This window comes from Aquarana catesbeiana, linkage group LG01 (assembly GCF_042186555.1).
Source record: "Aquarana catesbeiana isolate 2022-GZ linkage group LG01, ASM4218655v1, whole genome shotgun sequence".
Classification (NCBI taxonomy): Eukaryota; Metazoa; Chordata; class Amphibia; order Anura; family Ranidae; genus Aquarana; species Aquarana catesbeiana.
In genome coordinates, this window is record NC_133324.1 from 972,124,259 (window position 1) to 972,151,405 (window position 27,147).

General features: G+C 45.0%; 1 protein-coding gene across 1 annotated transcript; it reads right to left on the reverse strand.

Annotated features, from left to right (window-relative positions):
* Window positions 1-1,132: 1,132 nt before the first annotated feature.
* On the reverse strand, window positions 1,133-27,147 carry LOC141126904 (killer cell lectin-like receptor subfamily B member 1C). The gene is made up of 5 exons (XM_073612962.1): window positions 27,005-27,147; window positions 8,640-8,918; window positions 2,930-3,078; window positions 2,469-2,569; window positions 1,133-1,396 (listed from the first exon to the last, which is right to left on the reverse strand). The coding sequence occupies exons 1-5, from the start codon at window positions 27,048-27,050 to the stop codon at window positions 1,291-1,293; spliced, it is 681 nt and encodes a 226-aa protein (XP_073469063.1). The 5' UTR covers window positions 27,051-27,147; the 3' UTR covers window positions 1,133-1,290.

Consider the following 27,147-nt stretch of genomic DNA (forward strand, 5'->3'; position numbering starts at 1 on the left):
TGCAGATGATTGGGTTCCCCACTCCTGCACAGCAAGGCAACAAGCATTTCTTTTTCTTTTTTTTTTTCATAATCACAAGCATTTTTCATACTTTCTCCAGACACAAGGATCAGTCCTTGAGCTTTGTGTTTGTTGTTTTATTGGAGGGTAATAATGTGGAGGGGGAATAGGAATGATGGGATGCCCAACTTGACTTGACTTTTAGATGGTGTTTGGCAAACTCTAATCTGGCCTTCCTGTTTTTGAGGCTCACCAATGGTTTACATCTTGTGGTGAACCCTCTGTATTCACTCTGGTGAAGTCTTCTCTTGATTGTTTACTTTGACACACATACACCTACCTCCTGGAGAGTGTTCTTGATCTGGCCAACTGTTGTGAAGGGTGTTTTCTTCACCAGGGAAAGAATTCTTCGGTCATCCACCACAGTTGTTTTCCGTGGTCTTCCGGGTCTTTTGGTGTTGCTGAGCTCACCGGTGCGTTCTTTCTTTTTAAGGACGTTCCAAACAGTTAATTTGACCACACCTAATGTTTCTGCTATCTCTCTGATGGGTTTGTTTTGTTTTTTCAGCCTAATGTGGCTTGCTTCACTGATAATGACAGCTCTTTGGATCTCATATTGAGAGTTGACAGCAACAGATTCCAAATGTACATAGCACACTTGAAATGAACTCTGGACCTTTTATCTGCTCCTTGTAAATGGGATAATGAGGGAATAACACACACCTGGCCATGAAACAGCTGAGCAGCCAATTGTCCCATTACTTTTGGTCCCTTAAAAATTGGGAGGCACATATACAAACTGTTGTAATTCCTACACCGTTCACCTGATTTGGATGTAAATACCCTCAAATTAAAGCTGAAAGTCTGCAGTTAAAGTACATCTTGTTTGTTTCATTTCAAATCAATTGTGGTGGTGTATAGAGCCAAAAAGATTAGAATTGTGTTGATGTCCCAATATTTATGAGACCTGACTGTACATTTGCCTACACTCACACTAGTAGCACACTAGAGGGTGCTACAATAATAACTATTACTCTGAGGATACAGCTGAGGATGGTGTGAGAAAAGAATCAGTCTACATATCTACATCTACATCCATAGATACAAAAAACAAAAGAGCAAAATACAACCATGGCTTGAATTGTATTTTATTCACAATTCAGAATAATTGCACAGTGACCAGAACATTCGCTCTACATTTCTCATGTCAGTGCGGTCACACCTCGTCTCTCTCGCAGATCAGTGCAGTCACACAACAGTTCTTAGATTAGTGTGGTCACCTAGCACTTATCAGATCAGTGCTTTTTCACAGATATAGTTTAGTTCGGTATTACATTTCTCCGGTGCCAGACGAGATCCCAGCTTGACACAGTTTCCAGCTCTTTCAATGATAGTTCTAGATAAGGAGATAAAGTTGATTGTTGATGAGCAGTATGGGAGGAAAGGACAGGGAGAAAGAGGTTAGCATGGAGCAAAATACTGCATGTATAGGGGCTTCTACTAATGTATTTGGGGTTGGCACTTAAACAGGTTGTCATATTTCAATGGCTGGTGATGAGATACCATAGAGGGTACTGCAGAGATAGGACATGCCCAGTCCCACAATGGGTGAATGGGGTCACCGGATTGTTACAGTTGGGTTACTAGTGCCCGTAACAGCCCCGATGAGAGAGAGATAACTGCCTTAGGAGAGCTGTCATAAGAGAACTGCAAATGGAGAACTACCACAAAAGAGATGCTATAAGAAAGATTATATTAAGTAGCTGCCATGAAAGAACTGTGAAAGGAAAACTGCCATAAGGGTGTTTCCAAAAAGGATCATCATAGGAGATCTTATGTGTAGGAGCAGCCATAAGAAATTTGTGAAAGGAGGAGTGTCATATGTGAACTGCCAAAGGATAGCTGCCATACGAGAGGTTCCAAAAAGGGCCATCATAGGATATCTTCTATGGAGACACAGCCATAACAAAAATGCCATAGGTGAGCTTCTGTAGGAGAGTCACCATAGGAGAGCTTCCATTGGAGTGTAGCCATAAGACAGTTGCCGAAGGGTGGATGCCTTAGGTAAGGTACCATCAGAGATCATCCATAGTAGAATTGCTTCAAACGTGATGTCATATGAGATCTCTCATAGGTGGTTTACCATACGGGAGCTTATAGGGAGATCTGTGATAAGAAAGCTGCCATGGGAAATGCGCCACCATGAGAGATCCACCATAGGAGGTCTGTCATGCCCACAGGCTGCTAACCAGTAATGACACCACTATGTACATGTGTACTTACTCATTGAATTCTCATTGGCTGTCAAGGTTTTGTAAACATCAATAAACTGTTATTTTATCTAATCAGAGTGTGTCCAAATCTTTGTGGAGGAAGATGAAGGAGGAGGAAGCCTTACATTATACAGACATACTTCTACTGAAGAGTTGCATGTCTACCAATTAAGAAAAAAGTCCTGTGATGCTTACTTCATGCCACCATCAGTCCATGTGCTTGACCATAATCCATGATAGAGGTCATCTTTGGTTAATCCAACCCAGAATTCCTTTCCTGTGAGGGCCACCAGTCTCTAGATAGCACAATACACAACAGATTATTCACTGCATTCCCATGATCTTGCACTAGCCCCAGACGACAATATTCTACCTGGAGATATACAGTAATTCATATAAGACCCTGGGGTTACTATTGTCCCGCAATTCCCAACTATCCATCATAATATGTTCTATATTTCTACACAGTTGGGGGATTTGGTTATATGATTCTTTTTCTTCCTTACAAACCAATTTCTCTGTTAGCTGGGGCCCCTCCACAGAATGGGCTGAGCAACTCTAATCTAAGTAGGAAAAATATTCGAGTAAAGCAACCCAATATATGGACCGCCAGCTGCTGCCCACCCCACACCCCACCTGATGACCCCAAAACTGACCCATATGGTCTTCTCCATCACACTGGCCAGGTTGGAGTTACTCTCTCCACAATCGTCATCACTACTTGAAAAGGATTTCTTGAACTCGGAGAAGAAATAACATTTTTTATTGATGGTGATCCAATAACGGGGACATTCAGGAGACCGTCCTGTAATATTGAAAAATAATAGAGACAGTCAGTAATGATGAAGAGAAAGCCGGACACAGGAGAGACCGTCCTGTAATATGGAATAATAGAGACAGTCAGTAATGATAGAGAGACAGCCGGACACAGGAGAGACCGTCCTGTAATATGGAATAATAGAGACAGTCAGTAATGATAGAGAGACAGCCGGACACAGGAGACACCATCCTGTAATATGGAATAATAGAGACAGTCAGTAATGATAGAGAGACAGCCGGACACAGGAGAGACCGTCCTGTAATATGGAATAATAGAGACAGTCAGTAATGATGAAGAGACAGCCGGACACAGGAGAGACCGTCCTGTAATATGGAATAATAGAGACAGTAATGATAGAGAGACAGCCGGACACAGGAGAGACCGTCCTGTAATATGGAATAATAGAGACAGTCAGTAATGATGAAGAGACAGCCGGACACAGGAGAGACCGTCCTGTAATATGGAATAATAGAGACAGTCAGTAATGATGAAGAGACAGCCGGACACAGGAGAGACCATCCTGTAATATGGAATAATAGAGACAGTCAGTAATGATGAAGAGACAGCCGGACACAGGAGAGACCGTCCTATAATATGGAATAATAGAGACAGTCAGTAATGATGAAGAGACAACCGGACACAGGAGAGACCGTCCTATAATATGGAATAATAGAGACAGTCAGTAATGATGAAGAGACAACCGGACACAGGAGAGACCGTCCTATAATATGGAATAATAGAGACAGTCAGTAATGATGAAGAGACAACCGGACACAGGAGAGACCGTCCTGTAATATGGAATAATAGAGACAGTCAGTAATGATAGAGAGACAGCCGGACACAGGAGAGACCGTCCTGTAATATGGAATAATAGAGACAGTCAGTAATGATGAAGAGACAGCCGGACACAGGAGAGACCGTCCTATAATATGGAATAATAGAGACAGTCAGTAATGATGAAGAGACAACCGGACACAGGAGAGACCGTCCTATAATATGGAATAATAGAGACAGTCAGTAATGATGAAGAGACAACCGGACACAGGAGAGACCGTCCTGTAATATGGAATAATAGAGACAGTCAGTAATGATAGAGAGACAGCCGGACACAGGAGAGACCGTCCTGTAATATGGAATAATAGAGACAGTCAGTAATGATAGAGAGACAGCCGGACACAGGAGAGACCGTCCTGTAATATGGAATAATAGAGACAGTCAGTAATGATAGAGAGACAGCCGGACACAGGAGAGACCGTCCTGTAATATGGAATAATAGAGACAGTCAGTAATGATAGAGAGACAGCTGGACACAGAAGAGACCGTCCTGTAATATGGAATAATACAGACAGTCGGTAATGATAGAGAGAACAATGTATTGTTATGTCGAATCTGATACACACAGATGGGACTTGTTACCAGTGGGCTCGCGCATGCGCAGTGGGCAGACACTGCTCATGCGCGAGCCACGATGCGCCCTCTGAATGGCCGGGCAGTCTTCTGGGACCTGTGACGTGTCCCAGAAGATTGCAGGGAGGGAGAGGGGAGAGGTGATCTTCCTTCCGGCGCTGCAGAGCCCCCGGGAGGAAGTGGGAGCTGGACGCACTTAAAAACAGGGTACCCGCTCCCTCTCCCCCCCAAAAAATGACATGCCAAATATGGCATGTCAGGGGGTCACTTTCACTTAAAGCGGAAGTTCCATTTTTGGGTGGAACTCTGCTTTAAGGACCGGGCCTATTTTTCAGACTTAGTGTTTACAAATCAGTTTTTTTTTTTTTTTTGCTAGAAAATTACTCAGAACCCCCAAACATTATATGCATTTTTTTTCAGACACCCTGAAGAATAAAATGGCGGTCATTGCAATACTTTGTATCACATCGTATTTGCGCAGCGGTCTTACAAGCGCATTTTTTGAGGAAAAAAATACACTTTTTTAAATTAAAAAATAAGACAACAGTAAAGTTAGCCCAATTTTTTATATTGTGAAAGATGATGTTACGCCGAGTAAATTGATACCCAACATGTCATGCTTCAAAGTTGCGTCCGCTCGTGGAATGGCGACAAACTTTTACCCTTAAAAATCTCTATAGGCGACGTTTAAAAATGTCTACAGGTTACCAGTTTTGAGTTACAGAGGAGGTCTAGGGCTAGAATTATTGCTCTCGCTCTACCGATCGTGGCGATACCTCACATGTGTGGTTTGAACACCGTTTTCATATACGTGCGCGACTTACGTCTGCGTTCGCTTCTGCGCACGCTTTAAAAAAAATTCTTATTCTTACTTTTTATCTTTTATTTTTACACTGTTCTTTTCAAAAAAAAATATTGGGTCATTTTTTTTTCCTATTACAAGGAATGTAAACATCCCTTGTAATAGAAAAAAGAATGACAGGTCCTCTTAAATGTGAGATCAAAAAAACCTCAGGTCTCACATTTACACTTAAATGCAATAAAATAAATAAATACATTATTTTTTTTTTTTCAATGAAAAAAAAAATGTCCTCTTTAAGACCATTGGGGCGGAAGTGACGATAATATGGAGCCGATTGGCTCCGCCACTTACCGGCTTGCCCTCTCCCGACCCCCGATAAAAGTGATCTGAAATAATAAATAGTAAACAAATCTTGCAGCGAATGTGCGAATTTACGAATTTACAAATGTACGAATTTACGAATTTATGAATGTGCAAATTTATGAGTTTACAAATGTACGAGTGTACGAATATACAAATTTTCGAATTTACGACTATTCGGAAAAATTTGTTAAACGGGTTTTTGTTAATTCGGATATTTCCGAATTAACGAATTTGTCGAAATTCATTAAAAAACGAATTTAGTACGAAACAAATAGCACATGTCTAATGGCAACTATCTGCTGCCATAACCCCCAATATTCTACATCAAAGTACCGACGTATATCGGTGGCAGGCGGTCCGCAAGTTGTTAAAGAACTGTTAAAATGTATATTACTCTAATGCCACGTACACACGGTCGGACATTGATCGGACATTCCGACAACAAAATCCAAGATTTTTTCTGAGGGATGTTGGCTCAAACTTGTCTTGCATACAAACGGTCGCACAAAGTTGTCGGAAAATCAGATTGTTCTGAACGCGGTGATGTAAAACACCTACTTGGGGACTATAAACGGGGCAGTAGCCAATAGCTTTGGTATTTTAATTTATTCTGAGCATGCGTGGCACTTTGTGCATCGGATTTGTGTACACATGATCAGAATTTAAACGATCGGATTTTGTTGTCAGAAAATTTTATAGCCTGCTCTCAAACTTTGTGTGTCGGAAATTCCGATGGAAAAAGTCCGATGGAGCCTACACACGGTCGGAATTTCCAACAACAAGCTCCGATCGCAAATTTTCCATAGGAAAATCCGACCGTGTGTACAGAGCATAAGTATTAATTTATTTTTTCTATGTGTGTGTTCACGTATGTGCATTTTATAAATCATAGTCTCTATTATTTCCATGTTTTTCCATCTGAAGTACTTGGTTGATCCTTCCAATCACCTTTACTCGTTGTTCTATATTGACCACACAGAAGCTAAAGCTGACCTGTGTTAGTGTGGTCAGTTTTCATCCCTTGACTGACCACTCAGGGGTACAGACACACAGCATGACTGGATTGGGGAGTTCTTTCAGCCATCACACCCCTGACCAATCACAGCCTACTTCTTGCACACACACCCCCCTCCCAAACAGCCTCTTGAACACGCCACCTGCTCAAGCACAGTCTGTGGGACAGACCTAGCCAGGACAGAGGCTTTTGGATGGGACTGAATGCTGGCCTCTTGCCTACCGATCATGGGCCCTGGCATTTGGGGGAATGGTGCTCTTTGTGAGCTGTATACCTGGGGATCCTTGAGGTGGTGTTACTTTGGATTCAGGTCCATATCCTCCCAAGACACACAGACTCTGGGAACCCCTTATATGCCATATTAGAAATAGTGACTGATTCATACTGTTGAGACGCTAATGTCATCAACTTCAGCCACCTGTCTGTAGTCTTCTATAATGTAAATGAGTCTAGTCTGGCTTGCCACAACTTCTAATGCCGCGTACACACGGTCAGACTTTTCGTCTACAAAAGTCCGACAGCCTGTCCGACAGACTTTCGACGGACTTTTGGCGGACTTTTGGCGCACTTGTGGCAGACTTTCTTAGGAACGGACTTGCCTACATACGATCACACAAAAGTCCGACGGATTCGTACGTGATGAAGTACACCGGACTAAAATAAGGAAGTTGATAGCCAGTAGCCAATAGCTGCCCTAGCGTGGGTTTTTGTCCGTCGGACTAGCACACAGACGAGCGGATTTCTGGGTCCGGCGGAGTTACGACATAAAGATTTGAAGCATGTTTCAAATCTAAAGTTCATCAGATTTGAGGTTGGAAAAGTCCGCTGAAAGTCCGCTGAAAGTCCGGGGAAGCCCACACACGATCGGATTGTCAGCCAGCTTTAGTCCGTCGGCGTCCGTCGGACATTTGTAGACGAAAAGTCCGACCGTGTGTACGCGGCATAAGAGTATTTCACCCCTTGTTGTTTGTGCTAATTAACCCTGCTATTGTATGAAGGAGTTCTGTGTTAATAATGTTGAATGTGTCTTCTGAGCTTAAAGACGGCAAGTCTGTCCTAAAGGTCATGTCTCTGAGTCACTTAGGCTGTCTATAGATTAGATAATTAGCTCATGTTAATTAGGTTTCTGGTTACAGTTTGTGTTGTCATCCTGCTGTATATATTTCTGTGAAGTCTCAAATAAAAGGCTATTCCTGATGTACTCCAAGACTGATGTGGTCTGAGGTTTTACCCTACACTGAGCTACGACTAGTGAATGGGAAAGTTAAGGAGTCTTGGACTGTGTGGTACCGGACAGAGGAAACATTTACGGTGGACATCTTGAGTACGGGGTCCGTCACAGTCTGCATCTTGCCTCAGGCTGAACAGACTATGGAATACAGGCACAGGGTGTGTCTGCACAGTGTCCTGTATGTCTGTCTCCCCCACTATTAGGAAGAAGAAATGCATGGTCACGTGACAGAACTCTTTATCCTTGTAAAAAAAGAAAAGAAAGATAATTTTTTAAACTAAGCAAAAGTAGTTACGGTGCCGGCATTGTTATAACTGTAGTAGAAAGTCTCTATAACCTTGTATGCTCACAACTGCTTTAAAGGTCTGATGGTATATAATGGTGCACAGTGGGGTTTGGTGGTCACACCGGTTGTTAGTCCTGGTGCTGGTCTGATAACAGAACCCCAGGGGTCAAAATTGGTAGCAGACCCATCTCAAACATGAATCAGATTAAAGAGCCTCTTATTCAGTGAAAATCTAGTTTCCAAAACAGGAGGAACTGGAAGTGTGCAGAGCTGGAACCAGCTGTAACAGTAAAAATTTCTACAGAGAGCCATGAATACCCCTTTAGCCAACCTCCCTTCCCTGGGTAGGCTTGTCTTATGTAGTTTTAGAATCTCAGTACCAATTTTATCTCTCAATCTGTTTAGTATGTACAATCAGCCCCACCCCTGAGGAGTAATTTACCTGAAACTCTGAGAGATATCAGCACTGACAGCAGAGTGACACATGTTAACAGCAATGTCGCAAGCATTACAGGAACCAGGTAACCATAACAGGAGGCTCCATGGGCCCCAGGCTTATTTCTGGATGATGCTGGGGTCAAATGCTGAGAGATGAATGTTGTAGGAGTATTGTTGGATGGTGCTGCTGAGACTGCATCATCGTACACATGCTGGTAAATGGGTGCCGTAGAGACCACATTAAGAGAGCTGGATCCAGGGGTCACAATCCCACTGCCAGATGCTGGAAATAAACAGAGGACAAAAAGATGAAGGGATATCAGAGAAAAACGATGAATAGCAGCACACCAAACTGTTTATTACAGTAAAATTGCTTTGCCAAGGCCAGCAGTGCAGTTAATATGGTTCAGGGACCAAGAACTACCCTAGTCATCAGGGATGTGTAGATGTGCACATGGCATTTAGGTTTGGTAAGGATATCTTAGTTATGTAAGAACCAGTGGCAGCTGGTGTTTTTTTTAGGGGGGGTGGCAAACAACCCCCCATTTGGTTGGCCAGCGGCACCGCCCCCACAATTTCCCCATCTAGGTTGCGGGTGGGCGGCGGGTGGGTTGCAGGCTCCTATGGGCATCGGGCAGTGGGTGTGTTGTGGGCTAGTACGGGCAGCGGGTGTGTTGCAGGCTCCTACGGGCGGCGTGCAGCAGCTCCTGTGTCCTCTCCTCCTCTTCTGCATCATGGCGGCTTCCGCCGTGTGGCTCCTCAATCCCCCAACTAGGCGTCCAATAGGATCGCCTGTCCTTTCAGCCAATCAGGTGATCAGTCTCAAGACCCACTGCCTGATTGGCCGGGAGGAGGATCAGTGTGGTGATAGCGAAAATTAATTCGCTAATTTCACACAACTGGATTTGATTGGGTGCAGTTTAGGTTGATTAAAAAAGTTTGGGTTCAGCTGGAGTGATTGGTTGGTTGAGACTTTATGGCTTGAATGAGGGGGTTTTATGAGGATTTGTGGGTTATGTAAGGGTTTTGGTTGGGTGAGGGATTTGATTTGGAATCGGACTTTTAGTTGGGTGAAGAAGTATTGAAATGTTTAGGTTGGGTGAGCATATTTGGGTTTTGTGAGAGTGTTGGGTAGGATGAACCCGTTGGGGTTGAGATAGCATGTTTGCATTAAAGGAAGGTGTTTTATTTGGGTTATGACTATGGGTTGGGTGATGGGTTAAGAATAAGTGAAGACTAGGTTGGCTGGGAGATTTGGCTTGGTAGTGGACTTTTAATTTACTGAGAGGTTAATTAAGGTGTTGTAGAATGAGGTGCGGGATAGATAAGGGTGATTGGGATGAGGGAGGGTGTGAGGAAGGGTAATGATATTTGACCTTGGAGAGGGTGTTTGGGTTGATTTAGGGGTTTTGAATGAGGGAAGGAGTTAAGCTGGAGAAGGGATTTGGCTTACGTGTGCACCTTCATTGGGTTATGCATTAGGAACTGTACAGCATGCCAGAAATGGGTCCAGTAGGGGAGATACTATGCGCCCCCGCTATTTGGGTTATGGTCCCTTTAAGGGGGACAAAAGGAAGCACTGTGGAGTACTCTGGGATTCTCTCCCATGCAGTATGAGGGGTTCAGGGGTAATCCAATAGAGAGGGAAACCTGATTTACAGTTTTCCCAGGATTGTTAAGTCCTCATATAGCTCAGAGGGATTTTGGATGGGAAATAACCTCTAACACTGACTATGGGTACCGTGGTCTTCAAAGGGTTAATACGCCTTCAAGAGAGGGCTGAAAGGAGCAGGAAGCAGTCAGCAGGTGTCCATAAGATGTTGTATGGAACAGGGAAGAGTTGTTTGAGGACTCTGGACTGTCTTGTTACGGAAGTGTGGCTGCTGAGTGCTTGCAACATTTCTGGACTACTGAAGCAGACAAGAACATAAGAAAAACCTGTGGTGGTACAACATTTTTAAGCCAAAGTTTTAATTTGTGTAAGAGAAGTGTGGCTGTTTTTTTTTTTTTTTTTCAGGCTGAAATAATCAGTTTTGTTTATCTGCAAGAAAAATAAAGTGTTCCTTTTACTAACATGGCTGACTGGTGATCCTCGGCTCCCCAAATATTACATGGGGGTAATAAAAGTGTTTGCATTGAGTGAGGATCAATGGGCTGGATCGTGGTGTTTGGGTTTGGTAAGGACATTTGGGATGGGAGAAGATGTTTGGGTTTGGGAAAAGGTTTAGAATGAGTGAGGGGTGTTAGTTGTCTGAGAGTGGCTTGGATAAGGGATTTGGTATGGGAGCAAGTTTTTGACATTCATTTTGGCTGTTTGGTTATCAAGTAATGAGGGTGTTTGAGGTGGAGGATGGTGCTTGGGTAACTTACTGTATATATAAATCCACAACACAAATAAAAACATTCAGTTTATATGTTCAAAATGTAAATGTGTGTTAATTGTACTCTATAAGAGGTGATAGTTTTGAGGACACCAGTAAAGATCGATAGCATATCCAGCATGAAAAAAAACTGGATAATAAAACCACTTCACTCACAAACCAGGAGGAAGGAGCTTTTCTGGAGATGTCATCAGTGGGAGTTACTATATACTGACTGTGGTCAGTGGTGTTAACTGTCGAAAACCCCATTTCCAAAGCACTTCTGAGGTGTTCTTGGAAGATCAGTGCTGCCCATTCCTCAAAATGCTAACTGCGTCCATCTTTGAACACTGAAATTGAGGCAGAAGAGCTCTTTTGGGCTGGACATCACACCACAGAAGATTAGACTATCTACAGAGCTTATTATGTGTGTGCTGGATATATTCCAGCAAAGACCACCACTTGGAGAATCTTATGGACAGTTGGTGATACGGATTGTGATGATCATGGGGATGTATTCTGGCAATGACCACCAATAGAAAAGTTTTATAAACAATAAGTGATATGGAGGATGATGGTCATGGTGATATATTCTGTCAATGATCACCAATAGAAGAGTCTTATGGACAGTTGTTAATACAGAGGGTGGTGGCCATGGTGATGTATTCCAGCAATGACCACCAATAGAAGAGTCTTATGGATAGTTGGTGATATGGAGGGTGATGGCCATGGTGATATATTCTGGTAATGACCACCAATAGAAGAGTCTTATGAACAGTTGGTGATATGGTGGATGGTCATGGTAATGTATTCTGGCAATGACCACCAATAGAAGTGTCTTATGGACAGTTGGGGATGCAGAGGGTGATGGTCATTGTGATGTATTCTGGCAATGACCACCAATACAACATACAAGAGTTATATAGGCAGTTGGTGATATGCAGGGAGATGGTCATGGTGATGGAGTGCTGGTTTCAGGTGCCTATCTGCATATATTTATCATGTTCTCCTTAGCACTAGGGATGAGCTTTCTGTTCTGGTCAAACATGAGTTAGACTCGAACATTGGCTGTTCTCCAGTTCCTCGAAAACCGAACATTATGGGCCGTTCGTGCCAAATTTGAGCGCCGCCTAACAGCCCATAATGCACTGCGGGAGCGCAGTGCTTTGCTGTATGATGATTGGCCAAAGCATGCACCATGACCTGCATGCTTTGGCCAATCCCAGTGCCCTCAGCTAAGAGAGCCATAATTGGCCAAAGCAGGGTGCCTTTTGCCAATTATGGCTCAGGGGGGCTAAGTCCACGCCCCGCACTATATAAGGCTGCCTGCACGTCGGCCTCGTGTAGTGTGTTGTTGGCGTGGATGGAGAGAGAGTGTCATTTGGATTGAGCAGGCAGGCAGGTTATTCAGTTAGCGGCAGTGTATTTAATATATACATACCGACAGTCTCGTGTATGTATATATATATATATATATATATATATATATATATATATATATATATATATATATATATCCACTGTATCCAGATTAGCTAGATCTGACTGCAGGCCATTCCTGGTGTACTGTTTCTAACATACTTCAGGCGGTGTACACAGTACTGTGCACCCATAGTGCATTTGCTACTACTTTTCTGGTGGTGTACATAGTACACCCATAGTTGTTATTACACTTCTGTTGGTGTATACAGTACCGTGCACCCATAGTAAAGTTGCTACTACTTTTCTGGTGGTGTACACAGTACACAATACATACAGTGCACCCATAGTTGTTATTAAACTTCTGTTGGTGTACACCAGTGATATGCAATTAGCAGACCTCCAGCTGTTGCAGAACTACAAGCCCCATGAGGCATAACAAGACTGACAGCCACAAGCATGACACCCAGAGGCAGAGGCATGATGGGACTTGTAGTTTTGCAACAGCTGGAGGTCCACTAATTGCATAACCCTGGTGTACACAGTACCGTGCACCCCTAGTGCAGTTGCTACTTCTTTCCTGGTGGTATACACAATACATACAGTGCACCCATAGTTGTTATTACACTTCTGTTGGTGTACACAGTACCGTGCACCCCTAGTGCAGTTGCTACTACTTTTCTGGTGGTGTACACAGTACACAATACAGTGTAGTGTGGTTTTGCTAAACAAAATTTACAGCATGTCCGGAAGGCCACCAAGGAGAGGCAGACGCTGACACAGGCCACTAAAAGAGGGCAAGCAGGCTCTGTGTCTACAGTCGACAGTGCTGGTCGTGGACACAGTGCATCCTCTGCAGGTGGCTGAGGGACACGCTTGTCCTTATTTTCTGCAGCTGGCCATGTTATTGAGCCACAACATGCAGAAGAGTTGGTGGAATGGATAACAAAGCCCTCCTCATCCTGTCACCCAGGCTCAAAGTAGTTTGCCTGCCAATGCAGCTGTCAAAGCGGCTTATTCCATTGGCTCCATGTCAACAGTCACTCCTTCCCTAGCCCCACCATCAAGCACGGAGGAGTCCCCCGAACTATTCGACCACAGTGTCGGGTATATGCTGCAGGAGGATGCGTAGCGATTTGAAGGCTCCGTTGATGGTACCCAGGTTGAGGAAGGAAGTAACATGAGCCTAGAGAGAGGGGGTGCCCAAGAAGGTCAAGAAACTGGTAGTCATGTTCTCCGAGCTGCAGCATACTGCCAAGTTTGCTCCAGTGATGAGGAGGGAGGGGATGATGAGGTCACTGACTCTACTTGGGTGCATGATAAAAGAGAGGAGGAGGCACATCTCCAACGAGGCAGGATGCCCTCCAGGGGGCAGCCTAAGGGAAGTCACCCTATTGCCTCACACTGCAGAGCTAAGCAGGTGCAGGGCGCTGCTGACTCCCCACATATTTCAAAAAAGTTCTTTGGTGTGGGCCTTTTTTGACATGTGTGCAGCAGATCGCACCGTTGCTTTTTGCAACATATGTCTGAAGTGTATCAAGCCTGGCCAAAACAGCAGCCGCTTGGGCACCACATGCTTGACCAGACATATGATGACCTCCCATGCAGTCCGTTGGCAACAGCACTTAAAAGACCCACATCAAAGAACAAGGCGGACCTCTTCTTGCTCCTCATCAGCTGGGATCTCCAACCCCACTATACCTCCAGTCCTCTCAGAAACCTGCACTGAGAGGAATGAAGGTATAGAAATAGGTGTCCCAAGTACTTGCAGCCAATCTGCTAGCGGTACACCAACATAAGATTTTAGCAGGCAAATTTCCCTACCCCAGTTGCTAAACCATCGAAAAAAAATTAGGTCACAGCCATCCACATGCTTAGCGTCTGAATGCTAGCTTGGCCAAATTGCTAGAACTGCAACTGCTGCCTTTTTAGCCCCCTTTCGTGAATTTGTGGAATGTGCGGTACCTCAGTGGCAGGTTCCCAAACGCCATTTCTTTTCATGGAAGGTCATTCCGGCTCTCTACCAGCATGTGGAAGGCAATGTCTTGGCCTCATTGGACAGGGCGGTCAGCAGTAGGGATGAGCTTCATGGGTTCGACTCGAACATCGGCTGTTCGTTCATTCGCCGAATTGCGAAAGATATGGGCCAATTGCGCCAAATTCGTGTGGCGCGTCACATCCCATAATTCACTGGCCGCAGTGCATTGCTGGTTGATGATTGGCCAAGCATGCACTATGACCCGCATGCTAGGCCAATCACAGCGCCGTCTGTAGAGAGAGCTATAATTGGCCAAAGCCAGGGTGGCTTTGGCCAATTAAGGCTCAGGGGGTTTAGAACACGCCCCACACTATATAAAGCCGCCTGCACGGCGGCCCTGTGTAGTGTGTTCCGGCTTCACAGAGAGATAGACAGAGAGAGAGAGTGTCATTTGATTTAAGTTAGATAGATTAGGCAGGACAGTCAGTTAGCTGCACTTACAGTGTATTGTGTATATATATATATCTATGCATCCCAGGTGTTGTGTATATATTTATAGTTACATAGTTACATAGTAGGTGAGGTTGAAAAAAGACACAAGTCCATCAAGTCCAACCTATGTGTGTGATTATGTGTCAGAATTACATTACATATCCCTGTATATTGCGGTCATTCAGGTGATTATCTAATAGTTTCTTGAAGCTATCAATGCTCCCCGCTGAGACCACCGCCTGTGGAAGGGAATTCCACATCCTTGCCGCTCTTACAGTAAAGAACCCTCTACGTAGTTTAAGGTTAAACCTCTTTTCTTCTAATTGTAATGAGTGGCCACGAGTCTTATTAAACTCTCTTCTGCGAAAAAGTTTTATCCCTATTGTGGGGTCACCAGTACAGTATTTGTAAATTGAAATCATATCCCCTCTCAAGCGTCTCTTCTCCAGAGAGAATAAGTTCAGTGCTCGCAACCTTTCCTCATAACTAAGATCCTCCAGACCCTTTATTAGCTTTGTTGCCCTTCTTTGTACTCGCTCCATTTCCAGTACGTCCCTCCTGAGGACTGGTGCCCAGAACTGGACAGCATACTCCAGGTGCGGGCGGACCAGAGTCTTGTAGAGCGGGAGAATTATCGTTTTATCTCTGCAGTTGATCCCCCTTTTAATGCATGCCAATATTCTGTTTGCTTTATTAGCAGCAGCTTGGCATTGCATGCCATTGCTAAGCCTATCATCTACTAGGACCCCCAGGTCCTTTTCCATCCTAGATTCCCTCAGAGGTTCTCCCCCCAGTGTATAGATTGCATTCATATTTTTGCCACCCAAATGCATTATTTTACATTTTTCTACATTGAACCTCATTTGCCATGTAGTCGCCCACCCCATTAATTTGTTCAGGTCTTTTTGCAAGATTTCCACATCCTGCGGAGAAGTTATTGCCCTGCTTAGCTTAGTATCGTCTGCAAATACAGAGATTGAACTGTTTATCCCATCCTCCAGGTCGTTTATGAACAAATTAAATAGGATTGGTCCCAGCACAGAACCCTGGGGAACCCCACTACCCACCCCTGACCATTCTGAGTACTCCCCATTTATCACCACCCTCTGAACACGCCCTTGTAGCCAGTTTTCAATCCATGTACTCACCCTATGGTCCATGCCAATGCACCTTATTTTGTACAGTAAACGTTTATGGGGAACTGTGTCAAATGCTTTTGCAAAATCCAGATACACCACGTCTACGGGCCTTCCTTTATCTAGATGGCAACTCACCTCCTCATAGAAGGTTAATAGATTGGTTTGGCAAGAACGATTCTTCATGAATCCATACTGATTACTGCTAATGATATCATTCTTATTACTAAATCTTGTATATAGTCCCTTATCATCCCCTCCAAGAGTTTACATACTATTGATGTTAGGCTAACTGGTCTGTAATTCCCAGGGATGTTTTTTGGGCCCTTTTTAAATATTGGTGCTACATTGGCTTTTCTCCAATCAGCTGGTACCATTCCAGTCAATAGACTGTCTGTAAAAATTAGGAACAACGGTCTGGCAATCACCTGACTGAGTTCCCTAAGTACCCTCGGATGCAAGCCATCTGGTCCCGGTGATTTATTAATGTTAAGTTTCTCAAGTCTAATTTTAATTCCTCTGTTAACCATGTAGGTGCTTCCTGTGTTGTGTTATGAGGATAAACACTGCAGTTTTGGTTACTGAAGCCCCCCGATTCACTCGTGAAGACTGAGGAGAAGAATAAATTCAATACCTTTGCCATCTCCCCATCCTTTGTAACCAGATGTCCTTCCTCATTCTTTATGGGGCCAATATGGTCTGTCCTCCCTTTTTTACTGTTTACATACTTAAAGAATTTCTTGGGATTTTTTTTGCTCTCCTCCGCTATGTGTCTTTCATGTTCTATCTTAGCCAACCTAATTGCACCCTTACATTTCTTATTGCATTCTTTATAAATTCTGAATGCTGTGGATGATCCCTCAACCTTGTATTTTTTGAAGGCCTTCTCCTTTGCTTTTATATGCATTTTTACATTGGAGTTAAGCCATCCAGGATGTTTGTTCGCTCTTTTAAATTTATTACCCAATGGGATACATTGGCTAATGCCCTTATTTAATATGCTCTTAAAGCAAACCCATCTCTCCTCCGTATTCTTTGTTCCTAATACTTTATCCCAATTTATGCCTTTTAGCAAGGTTTGTAGTTTAGGGAAGTTGGCTCTTTTGAAATTCAGTGTCTTTGTGTTCCCTTCATATCTCCTATTTGTGTGATTTATACTGAAACTAATTGACCTGTGATCGCTGTTACCTAAATTGCCCCGTATTTCCACATCTGTTATCAGGTCTGTATTGTTGGTAATCAGTAGATCTAGTAATGTTTTATTTCTAGTTGGTGCGTCTACCATCTGACCCATAAAATTGTCCTGCAAGACACTAAGGAACTGGCAAGCCTTAAATGAATGCGCGGTTCCCTCCGCCCAGTCTATGTCTGGATAATTAAAATCCCCCATTATGATAACACTTCCCATCCTTGCTGCTAATCCAATTTGTGATAGGAGATCCGTCTCCACTTCCTCCCTCAGGTTAGGGGGCCTATAGCATACTCTCAGTATTATTTTCCCCTTAGCTTCATCCCTTTGGAGCTCTACCCATAAAGATTCCACCTCCTCCCTAGCCCCCTCAGTGATGTCATCTCTCACATTCACTTGTACATTATTCTTGATATATAGGCATACCCCTCCCCCTTTTTTACCCTCTCTGTCCTTGCGGTATAGGGTATACCCTTGAATGTTTGCCAGCCAATCATGAGAGCTGTTGAACCAGGTCTCTGAAATTCCCACAAAATCCAAATCCTCCTTGTACAACAGTATCTCTAGTTCACCCATCTTGTCCGCCAGGCTCCTGGCATTGGTGAACATGCCACATAGTTTAGACTGGTCGCATATTGTCCTCGTATTGGGTGTTTCAAGATTGCAACTTGGACTTGCTACTATACTCACCTTGTGTTTTTGTGCTTTGGTTAACCTACCACTAATGCCCCCAATACTACCCTCTGGAATATCTTCCGCGCTGGCTATCACTGTCTCTGGACCCTCCCCCCCATCGCCTAGTTTAAAAACCCCTCTAACTTTTTGGCCATCTTCATTCCCAGCAGATCTGCACCCTCCTCATTTAGGTGCAGTCCGTCCCTTCTATAGTACCGGTTACCGACTGAGAAGTCGGCCCAGTCCTCCAGGAACCCAAACCCCTCCTTACTACACCAGCTCTTCAGCCACTTGTTCACTTCCCTAATCTCCCTCTGCCTCTCTGGTGTGGCTCGATGTACCGGTAGTATTCCTGAGAACACTACCTTGGAGGTCCTTTTCCTCAATTTAGCTCCTAAGTCCCTAAAATCGTTCTTTAGGACACTCCATCTGCCTCTGACATTGTCATTGGTGCCAACGTGCACCATGACAGCCGGGTCTTCCCCAGCCCCTCCCAGTAATCTGTCCACAAGATCCGTGATGTGCCGAACCCGAGCGCCCGGTAGACAACATACTGTTCGGCGCTTCAGGTCTTGGTTACAGATTGCCCTCTCTGTCCTTCTAAGAATTGAGTCCCCTACCACCAGAATCTGTCTTTCCTTTCCCTTTGCTGCCCCCCCAATCTCACTGGAGGAGTTCTTCCCCCGGCAGCTAGGAGATTCCCTCATCTCTAGCAGTGCTGATCCCTGACTGGTTACACCAATGTCACTCAATTTAGCGTACTTATTGGGATGCTCCAGTCCTGGATCGGCCTCCCTGGCACTTCCCCCTCTACCCCTCCTGACTGTCACCCATCTACTCTTTGCTAGTGCCTGCACCTCTTTGTCTCCACCCGCCTCTGTGCTGGCCCCTGCCGGCACCTGCCGTGTACGTTCCTGGCTCACCTTTAGTATGGAGAGACTTCTCAGTGCTGACAGTTGCTTCCCCAGATTCAGAACCTGGGCTTCCAGGGAAACAATGTGCTTACATTATGCACAGCAGTATTCGCCCTCGATCGGATGATCAAGGAACGCATACATGCGGCAAGATGTACAAAGAGTCGCCTCTCCACACCCGCCGGGCATCGTACCTATTAAATTTGGTGAGGATTTGGGGATTTTACCCTGTCCAAATTACCTAACAACTAGCTTCCTGGCACTAATACTCAAGACAATACACAGATACACGACAAGACAATACACAGGTACACCATACACAAGTACTAACGATCCACACACACTACTCAGACAACACTCAGATACTCACACTACACAGGTACTATGACCCCTGTTATAACCTCCTGTTTTAAACTCTTGTTTTTAAATTCCACTTAATCCAGCTCCACTTACACCAAGCTCCACAGCTTCAAACTGAGCACGCTCAGACTGAGTCCTACAACAAGTTAAATAGGCACCTGTGAGCAATTAACCACACCCCTTAATTGATAGACTGATGAAACAAGAAAAAAAAAAAAAAAAAGCTATTTAAAAAGTGACAGCAAAAGGCAAATTAAAAACTAAAAGGAAAAGTCCCCAAAATGCAACCCAGCAAACACCAACAGACAGCAAACACACACCAACAGACAGCAAACACACACCAACAGACAGCAACACACACCAACAGACAGCAACACACACCAACAGACAGCAAGACTTGTATACTCTAACACTTGTTTTTAACTCCCACTTAATCCAGCTCCACTTACACCAAGCTCCACAGCTTCAAACTGAGCACGCTCAGACTGAGTCCTACAACAAGTTAAATAGGCACCTGTGAGCAATTAACCACACCCCTTAATTAATAGACTGATGAAACAAGAAAAAAAAAAAAAAAAAAAGCTATTTAAAAAGTGACAGCAAAAGGCAAATTAAAAACTAAAAGGAAAAGTCCCCAAAATGCAACCCAGCAAACACCAACAGACAGCAAACACACACCAACAGACAGCAAACACACACCAACAGACAGCAACACACACCAACAGACAGCAACACACACCAACAGACAGCAACACACACCAACAGACAGCAAGACTTGTATACTCTAACACTTGTTTTTAACTCCCACTTAATCCAGCTCCACTTACACCAAGCTCCACAGCTTCAAACTGAGCACTGATATATATATATACACTGTATTCAGTTTAGCTAGATCCATTCCTGTTGTCTTCCTACTGACAGGCAGGCTTGTGTTGTTACAGTATTTACAGCTACCTGAAGAAAATTGCTGATGTTCTTTTGATCCTATTAGTACCACAGTCAGGCAGCTAGACTATTTACAGTTAGTGTAGTGCGTCCTCCTCAAAGTGTTCAGCTAAAGTTACAAGTTAGTTTAGTGTGACCTCTGCACAGTGTTCAGCTAAAGCTACAAATTAGTGTAGTGCGTCCTCCTCACAGTGTTCAGCTAAAGCTACAAGTTAGTGTAGTGCGTCCTCCTCACAGTGTTCAGCTAAAACTACAAGTTAGTGTAGTGCATCCTCTGAACAGTGTTCAGCTAAAGCTACCAGGTAGTGCAGTGCACAGCGTTCAGCTAAAGCTACAAGTTAGTGTAGTGTGTCCTCCTCACAGTGTTCAGCTAAAGCTACAAGTTAGTTTAGTGTGACCTCCTCACAGTGTTCAGCTAAAACTACAAGTTAGTGTAGTGCGTCCTCTGATCAGTGTTCAGCTAGAGCTACAAGTTAGTGTAGTGTGACCTCTGCACAGTGTTCAGCTAAAGCTACAAGTTAGTGTAAGTTAGTCTAGTGCGTCCTCTAAACAGTGTTCAGCTAAAGCTACAAGTTAGTGTAGTGCGTCCTCTGAACAATGTTCAGCTAAAGCTACAAGTTAGTTTAGTGTGACCTCTGCACAGTGTTCAGCTAAATCTACAAGTTAGTGTAGTGCGTCTTCCTCACAGTGTTCAGCTAAAGCTACAAGTTAGTGTAGTGCGTCCTCTGAACAGTGTTCAGCTAAAGCTACAAGTTAGTTTAGTGTGACCTCTGCACAGTGTTCAGCTAAAGCTACAAGTTAGTGTAGTGCGTCCTCTGAGCAGTGTTCAGCTAAAGCTACAAGTTAGTGTAGTGCGTCCTCTGAGCAGTGTAAAGCTAAAGCTACAAGTTAATGTAGTGCGTCCTCTGAACAGTGTTTAGCTAAAGCTACAAGTTAGTTTAGTGTGACCTCTGCACAGTGTTTGGCTAAAGCTACAAGTTAGTGTAGTGCGTCTTCCTCACAGTGTTCAGCTAAAGCTACAAGTTAGTTTAGTGCGTCCTCTGCACAGTGTTCAGCTAAAGCTACAAGTTAGTTTAGTGTGACCTCTGCACAGTGTTCAGCTAAAGCTACAAGTTAGTGTAGTGCGTCCTCCTCACAGTGTTTAGCTAAAGCTACAAGTTAGTGTAGTGCGACCTCTGCACAGTGTTCAGCTAAAGCTACCTGTAGAAGGTTGGTGGTGTTTTCCTGATCCTATCACTACCGCAGGCAGCTAAATTATTTACATGTTAGTGTAGTGCGACCTCTGCACAGTGTTCAGCTAAAGCTACCTGTAGAAGGTTGGTGGTGTTTTCCTGATCCTATCACTACCACAGGCAGCTAAATTATTTACACGTTATTAGTTGATTTTGCTAGCTGCAGTATCAGAGTATGTATATATATATATATATATATATATATATATATATATATATATATCCCAGCTTAGTGCAGCTACAGGCCATTAGTATGTCTGGAAGGCCAACAAGGAGAGGCAGACAGTCACAAGTCAATAAAAAAGGGCAAGCAGGCTCTGTGTCTAGAGGCAACAGTGCTGGTCGTGGAGACGGCGCATCCTCAGCAGCACGTGGCTGTGGGACACGCTTGGCCTTTTTTTTGGCAGCTGGCCGTGTTGAGCCGCGACATGGGGAAGACTTGGTCAAGTGGATGACCAAGCCGTCCTCATCCTCCTCATCCTCTCTCACCCATGCTCAGGGTACTTTGTCTGGCAAAGCAGCTGCCAACGCGGCCTCTTCCCTCGGCACAGTGGCATCAGTGACTCCTTCCCTAGCCTCACCATGTCCTCCTGAGGAGTCCCTCGAACTGTTTGACCACAGTGTTGGGTACATGCTCCAGGAGGATGCCCAGCGTTTAGAAGGCTCTGATGATGATACTGAGCTAGATGAAGGCAGTAACGTGAGCACGGACAGAGGGGGTGCCCAAGAAGGACAGAAATCTGGCAGTCATGCTCCCCCTGCTGCAACATACTGCCAGGTTTGCTCCAGTGATGAGGAGGGAGGGGATGATGAGGTCACTGACTCAACGTGGGTGCCTGATAGAAGAGAGGAGGAGGAGGCACATCACCAACTAGGCAGGATGCCCTCCAGGGGCCAGCCTAAGGGCAGCACACTGACTGCATCACACCGCAAAGCTCCGCATGTGCAGGGCGCTGCTGTCTCTGCGCGTTATTCTAAAAGTTCTTTGGTGTGGGCCTTTTTTGAGATGAGTGCATCAGATCGCACCACTGCTATTTGCAAGATATGTTTCAAAGCGTATCTCGCGTGGCCAAAATATCTCCCGGTTGGGCACCAAATGCTTGACCAGACATATGTTGACCTGCCATGCAGTTCGTTGGCAAGCATATCTAAAAGACCCACACCAAAGAACAAAGAGGACCTCTCCTTGCTCCTCATCAACTGAGATCTCCAACCCCACTATACCTTCAGTCCTCTCTGAGACCTGCACTGAGAGGAATGAAGTTGTAGAATTAGGTGTGTCACAGTCAAGTACTTGTGGGCAATCTGCTTTCGGTAAACCAATGTCAGATTGTACCAGGCAAATTTCCCTGCCCCAGCTGCTGCACCGCCGAAAGAAGTTCCCTCCCAGCCATCCACATGCCCAGCGGTTGAATGCTAGCTTGGCAAAATTGCTTGCATTTTAACTGCTACCTTTTCAGTCGGTAGACTCTGCCCCCTTCCGTGAGTTTGTGGAGTGTGCGGTTCCTCAGTGGCAGGTACCCAAAAAAGGCGATTCTAGCTCTCTACCGGCATGTGGAAGGCAATGTCTTGGCCTCGCTGGACATGGCGGTCAGCGGTAAGGTGCATATTACCGCTGACTCATGGTCCAGCAGGCATGGACAGGGACGTTACCTAAGTTTCATGGCGCATTGGGTCATTCTGCTGGCAGCTGGGAAGGATGCAGGACAAGGTGCAGTAGTGTTGGAGGTTGTTCCGCCACCACGCCTCTAAAATGCCACTACTAATGATTGTGACACACCTCTCTCCTCCACCCCCTCCTCTTCTTCTTCCTCCATGGCCTCTTCCCGTGCCTCGGAACCAGCAGTGCTCCGTAGGCGTTCAAGGGGCTACGCAAGTACGCAGGCCAAAAGATGCCATGCGATGCTTGAGCTGGTGTGCTTGGGGGACAGGAGCCACACTGGGGCTGAGGTTCTGTCAGCTCTGCAGGTGCAGGTTCAGAGGTGGTTGACGCTACGGCAACTTAAGGCAGGAATGGTGGTTTGCGACAATGGCACCAACCTCCCCTCCGCCCTCCGACAAAGACAACTGACCCATGTGTCCTGTTTGGCTCACGTCCTTAACTTGGTGGTGCAGCGGTTCTTGGGCAGGTACCCGGGCTTACAGGATGTCCTGAGGCAGGCCAGGAAAGTCTGTGTGCATTTCTGCCGGTCATATAATGCCAGTGCTCGGCTGGCAGACCTCCAAAAGGAGTTTATCCTGCCCAAGAACCGCCTAATCTGTGACACGCCCACCAGGTGGAACTCAACGTTGGCCATGCTGCAGCGGCTGCACATGCAGCAGAGGGCCATCAATGAGTACCTGTGGGACTATGGCACCAGGACAGGGTCAGGAGAGCTTGTTTTTTTTTCCTAACGACAGTGGGCCATGATCAGGGATGCATGTACTGTCCTGTCACCATTTGAGGAGGCCACGAGGATGGTGAGCAGTGACTGTGCATGCATCAGTGACACTGTCCCCCTTGTCCACCTGTTGGAGGAGACGCTGCATGGAATAATGGACAGGGCACTTGAGGCAGAACAGAGGCCGGAAGAGGAGGACTTCCTTAGCTCTCAAGGCCCCCTTTATCCAGACAGTGTTCCTGCGTGCCCGCCGATCACACAGGAAGAGGAGGAGGATTGTGTCAGTATGGAGGTGGAGCCTGGCGCTCAGCATCAGCAGCAGTCTTTAAGGGATCAGTCCCAAGAAACACATGGACTTGTACGTGGCTGGGAGGAGGTGGTTGCGGACCAAGTCGTCCTTAGTGACCCAGAGGACTCCGGACCGAATACCTCAGCAAACCTACGCTGCATGGCCTCCCTGATCCTGCATAGCCTGCGTAAGGATCCTCGTAATCGTGGTATGAAGGAGAAGGACCAATACTGGCTGGCAACCCTCCTTGATCCACGTTACAAGGGTAAGGTTGCGGACCTTATCTTGCCATCGCAGAGGGAGCAGAGGATGAAACATCTTCCGGAGGCCTTGCAGAAAGGTCTATGCAACACGTTCCCAGAGACTGGGAGGTTACAAACTCATGTTTCTGGACAACGTGTTGCTGAGGCTTCGGTCAGTCAAAGAAGGAGCGGTGGAGAAGGTTGCCGTCTGACCGATGCCTTCAGACAATTTTTTAGTCCGCAGCCCCAAGGTATGATCGGTTCCAGCAACCATCGCCAGCGTCTGTTTTACATGGTGCAGGAATACCTAGGGGCAAGATCTGACTTGGACACCTTTGCCACCGAAAATCCTCTGGGTTACTGGGTCTCGAGGATGGATCACTGGCCAGAGCTTGCACAGTATGCAATTGAGCTACTGGCCTGTCCTGCATCCAGCGTTCTTTCGGAACGCACATTCAGTGCTGTTGGAGGCTTTGTAACCGATCACAGGGTGCATCTGTCCACCGACTCGGTCGATCGACTGACCTTCATAAAAATGAATCAGTCTTGGATCACCACCAGCTACCAAGCACCTGATGCTGATGTAACCAAATATATTTTTTTTAAATGTCAGATCCCTTCAAGACTGCCTATGCTGAGTGACTATCCTGTTATGCTGAGTAATTATCCTCTTCATCCTCAATGATCATACTGATAGCTTGTAAGAACATTTTTGGTTCTGGGCGCCGCCACCAGTGCCTAAGGCCCAATTTTTAAACCACATGTAATTACAATTTTTGTTTAAATATTTAACAGCAGGGCTCGTTTCTGAACTCAACAAGAGTATCTGTGAGGGGTTGCAGTGTTGTGGCACCACGGCCTAAGGCCCAATTTTTCTGCCAGTGTTTAACAGGGGCATGTAATTACAATTTTTGATAAAATATTTAACAGCAGGGCTCGTTCCTGCACTCAACAAGAGTATCTGTGAGGGGTTGCAGTGTTGTGGCACCACCACCATTGCCTAAGGCCCAATTTTTCTGCCCCTGTTTAACAGGGGCGTGTAATTACAATTTTTGATCTAATATTTCACAGCAGGGCCTGTTCCTGCACCCACTAAGAGTATCTGTGAGGGGTTACAGTGTTGTGGCACCACCACCACCGCCTAAGGCCCAATTTTCCACAGAATGTATAGGGCAGGCCATATAGTATATACAAGCGGTCCCCTATTTTCAAACATCTGACTTACAAATGACTCCTACTTACAAACAGAGGGAGACAACAGGAAGTGAGAGGAAATCTACCCCTAGGAAGGGAAATTCTCTCCTGTAAGAGTATTTGTGAGGGGTTGCAGTGTTTTGGCACCACCACCATCGCCTAAGGCCCAATTTTTCTGCCCCTGTTTAACAGGGGCATGTAATTACAATGTTTGCTAATATTTCACAGCAGGGCCCGTTCCTGCACCCACTAAGAGTATCTGTGAGGGGTTACAGTGTTGTGGCACCACCACCACCGCCTAAGGCCCAGTTTTCCACAGAGTGTATAGGGCAGGCCATATAGTATATACAGGCGGTCCCCTATTTTCAAACATCCAACTTACAAATGACTCCTACTTACAAACGAAGGGAGACAACAGGAAGTGAGAGGAAATCTACATCTAGGAAGGGAAATTCTCTCCTGTAAGAGTTAATATGGGAAAACATTGTCTCCACTGATTCTTTATCACCAATCCTTGTTTCCCTAATAACCCAAGATTTTCAAAATTCAATTCTCATTGGGACACAAAGTGAGGTGAAATCTTCTGAACAGGGGCACAGACAGCAAAACAAATGTTACAGGGGTGATAACCCTTCCCTATATTATCCAAAAAGCTTAAAAATAGATTTTTTGGCTGGAGCTACACTTAGAAAATGTACCAGTTCCAAATTACAAACAGATTCTACATAAGAACAAACCTACAGTCCCTGTCTTGTTTGTAATCTGGGGACCGCCTGTATACTGCTGTTCAGAGTATGTAGCACCTGGGGGCCCCACACCTTTTTTTTTAATTTAGGTGCGGGGTTCTCCTTAATATCCATACCAGAACAAAGGGCCCAGTAATGGGCTGGGGGGGAGGGCAACATTACATTACTGCCGCAAGCAGTTTTAAATGACTTTTTTTCCTTTAGAAATGTAATTTTGTTCTAAACACGGGAAACATGCGCCACTTTACAGGCATACTATAGACACCCCCCATGCATGATATTTAAAGGAATATTTCACTTTTATTGTTTCACTTTAAGCATCATTAAAATCACTGCTCCTGAAAAAACGTCCGTTTTTTAAACTTTTTTTTCCATTGATACATGTCCCCTGGGGCAGCGCCCGGGTCCCCAAACACTTTTTATGACAATAACTTGCATATAAGCTTTTAAAATTAGCACTTTTGATATTTCACATTCGTGTCCCATAGACTTTGTTCGTGTGTTTGCACAAATTTTTTGGTCTGTTCACATGTTTAGCTCATCCCTACTTAGCACTTCTAAGTTCTTTGACAGTTCTGAGTTAGCGCTAATTGACAAATACGTGCTCACAGTTGTGGTACAAGAAAGAAATGAGATGGACAGTCACTATTTGGAGGAACAATCACACAAAACGACATCTTAGCTTTGGTCACAGAACAGGCATAAAAAAAAACTGCTGACATATTTGCACACAAAATGGACATGCAAACTGGTAATTTGAGCCTCAACTGCTTTAAAAATGTCCTCACTTTGTTCTCCTCATCCCTCTCCAGGTTACCTGCTGTCTGAGCGCTCCTACTGACAGACTCAGCGTCCTCCTCCATGGTTTCTCTGCTCTCATATGAAGTTCTGTGGTCTCTCCAGCTGGAGGGGAAGAGGTAATGAGACCTGAGAGGTCCTCTTTTGGTCAGCCATGTACGG

Excerpts from the sequence above, each read along its gene's own strand:
- LOC141126904 (XM_073612962.1), bottom strand. The coding sequence starts at position 27,050 with ATGGAGGAGGACGCTGAGTCTGTCAGTAGGAGCGCTCAGACAGCAG. Across the intron at positions 8,919-27,004 it reads TAGGAGCGCTCAGACAGCAG|CATCTGGCAGTGGGATTGTG; the intron begins GTAACCTGGAGA and ends GTTTATTTCCAG. Across the intron at positions 3,079-8,639 it reads GATATCTCTCAGAGTTTCAG|GACGGTCTCCTGAATGTCCC; the intron begins GTAAATTACTCC and ends TCAATATTACAG.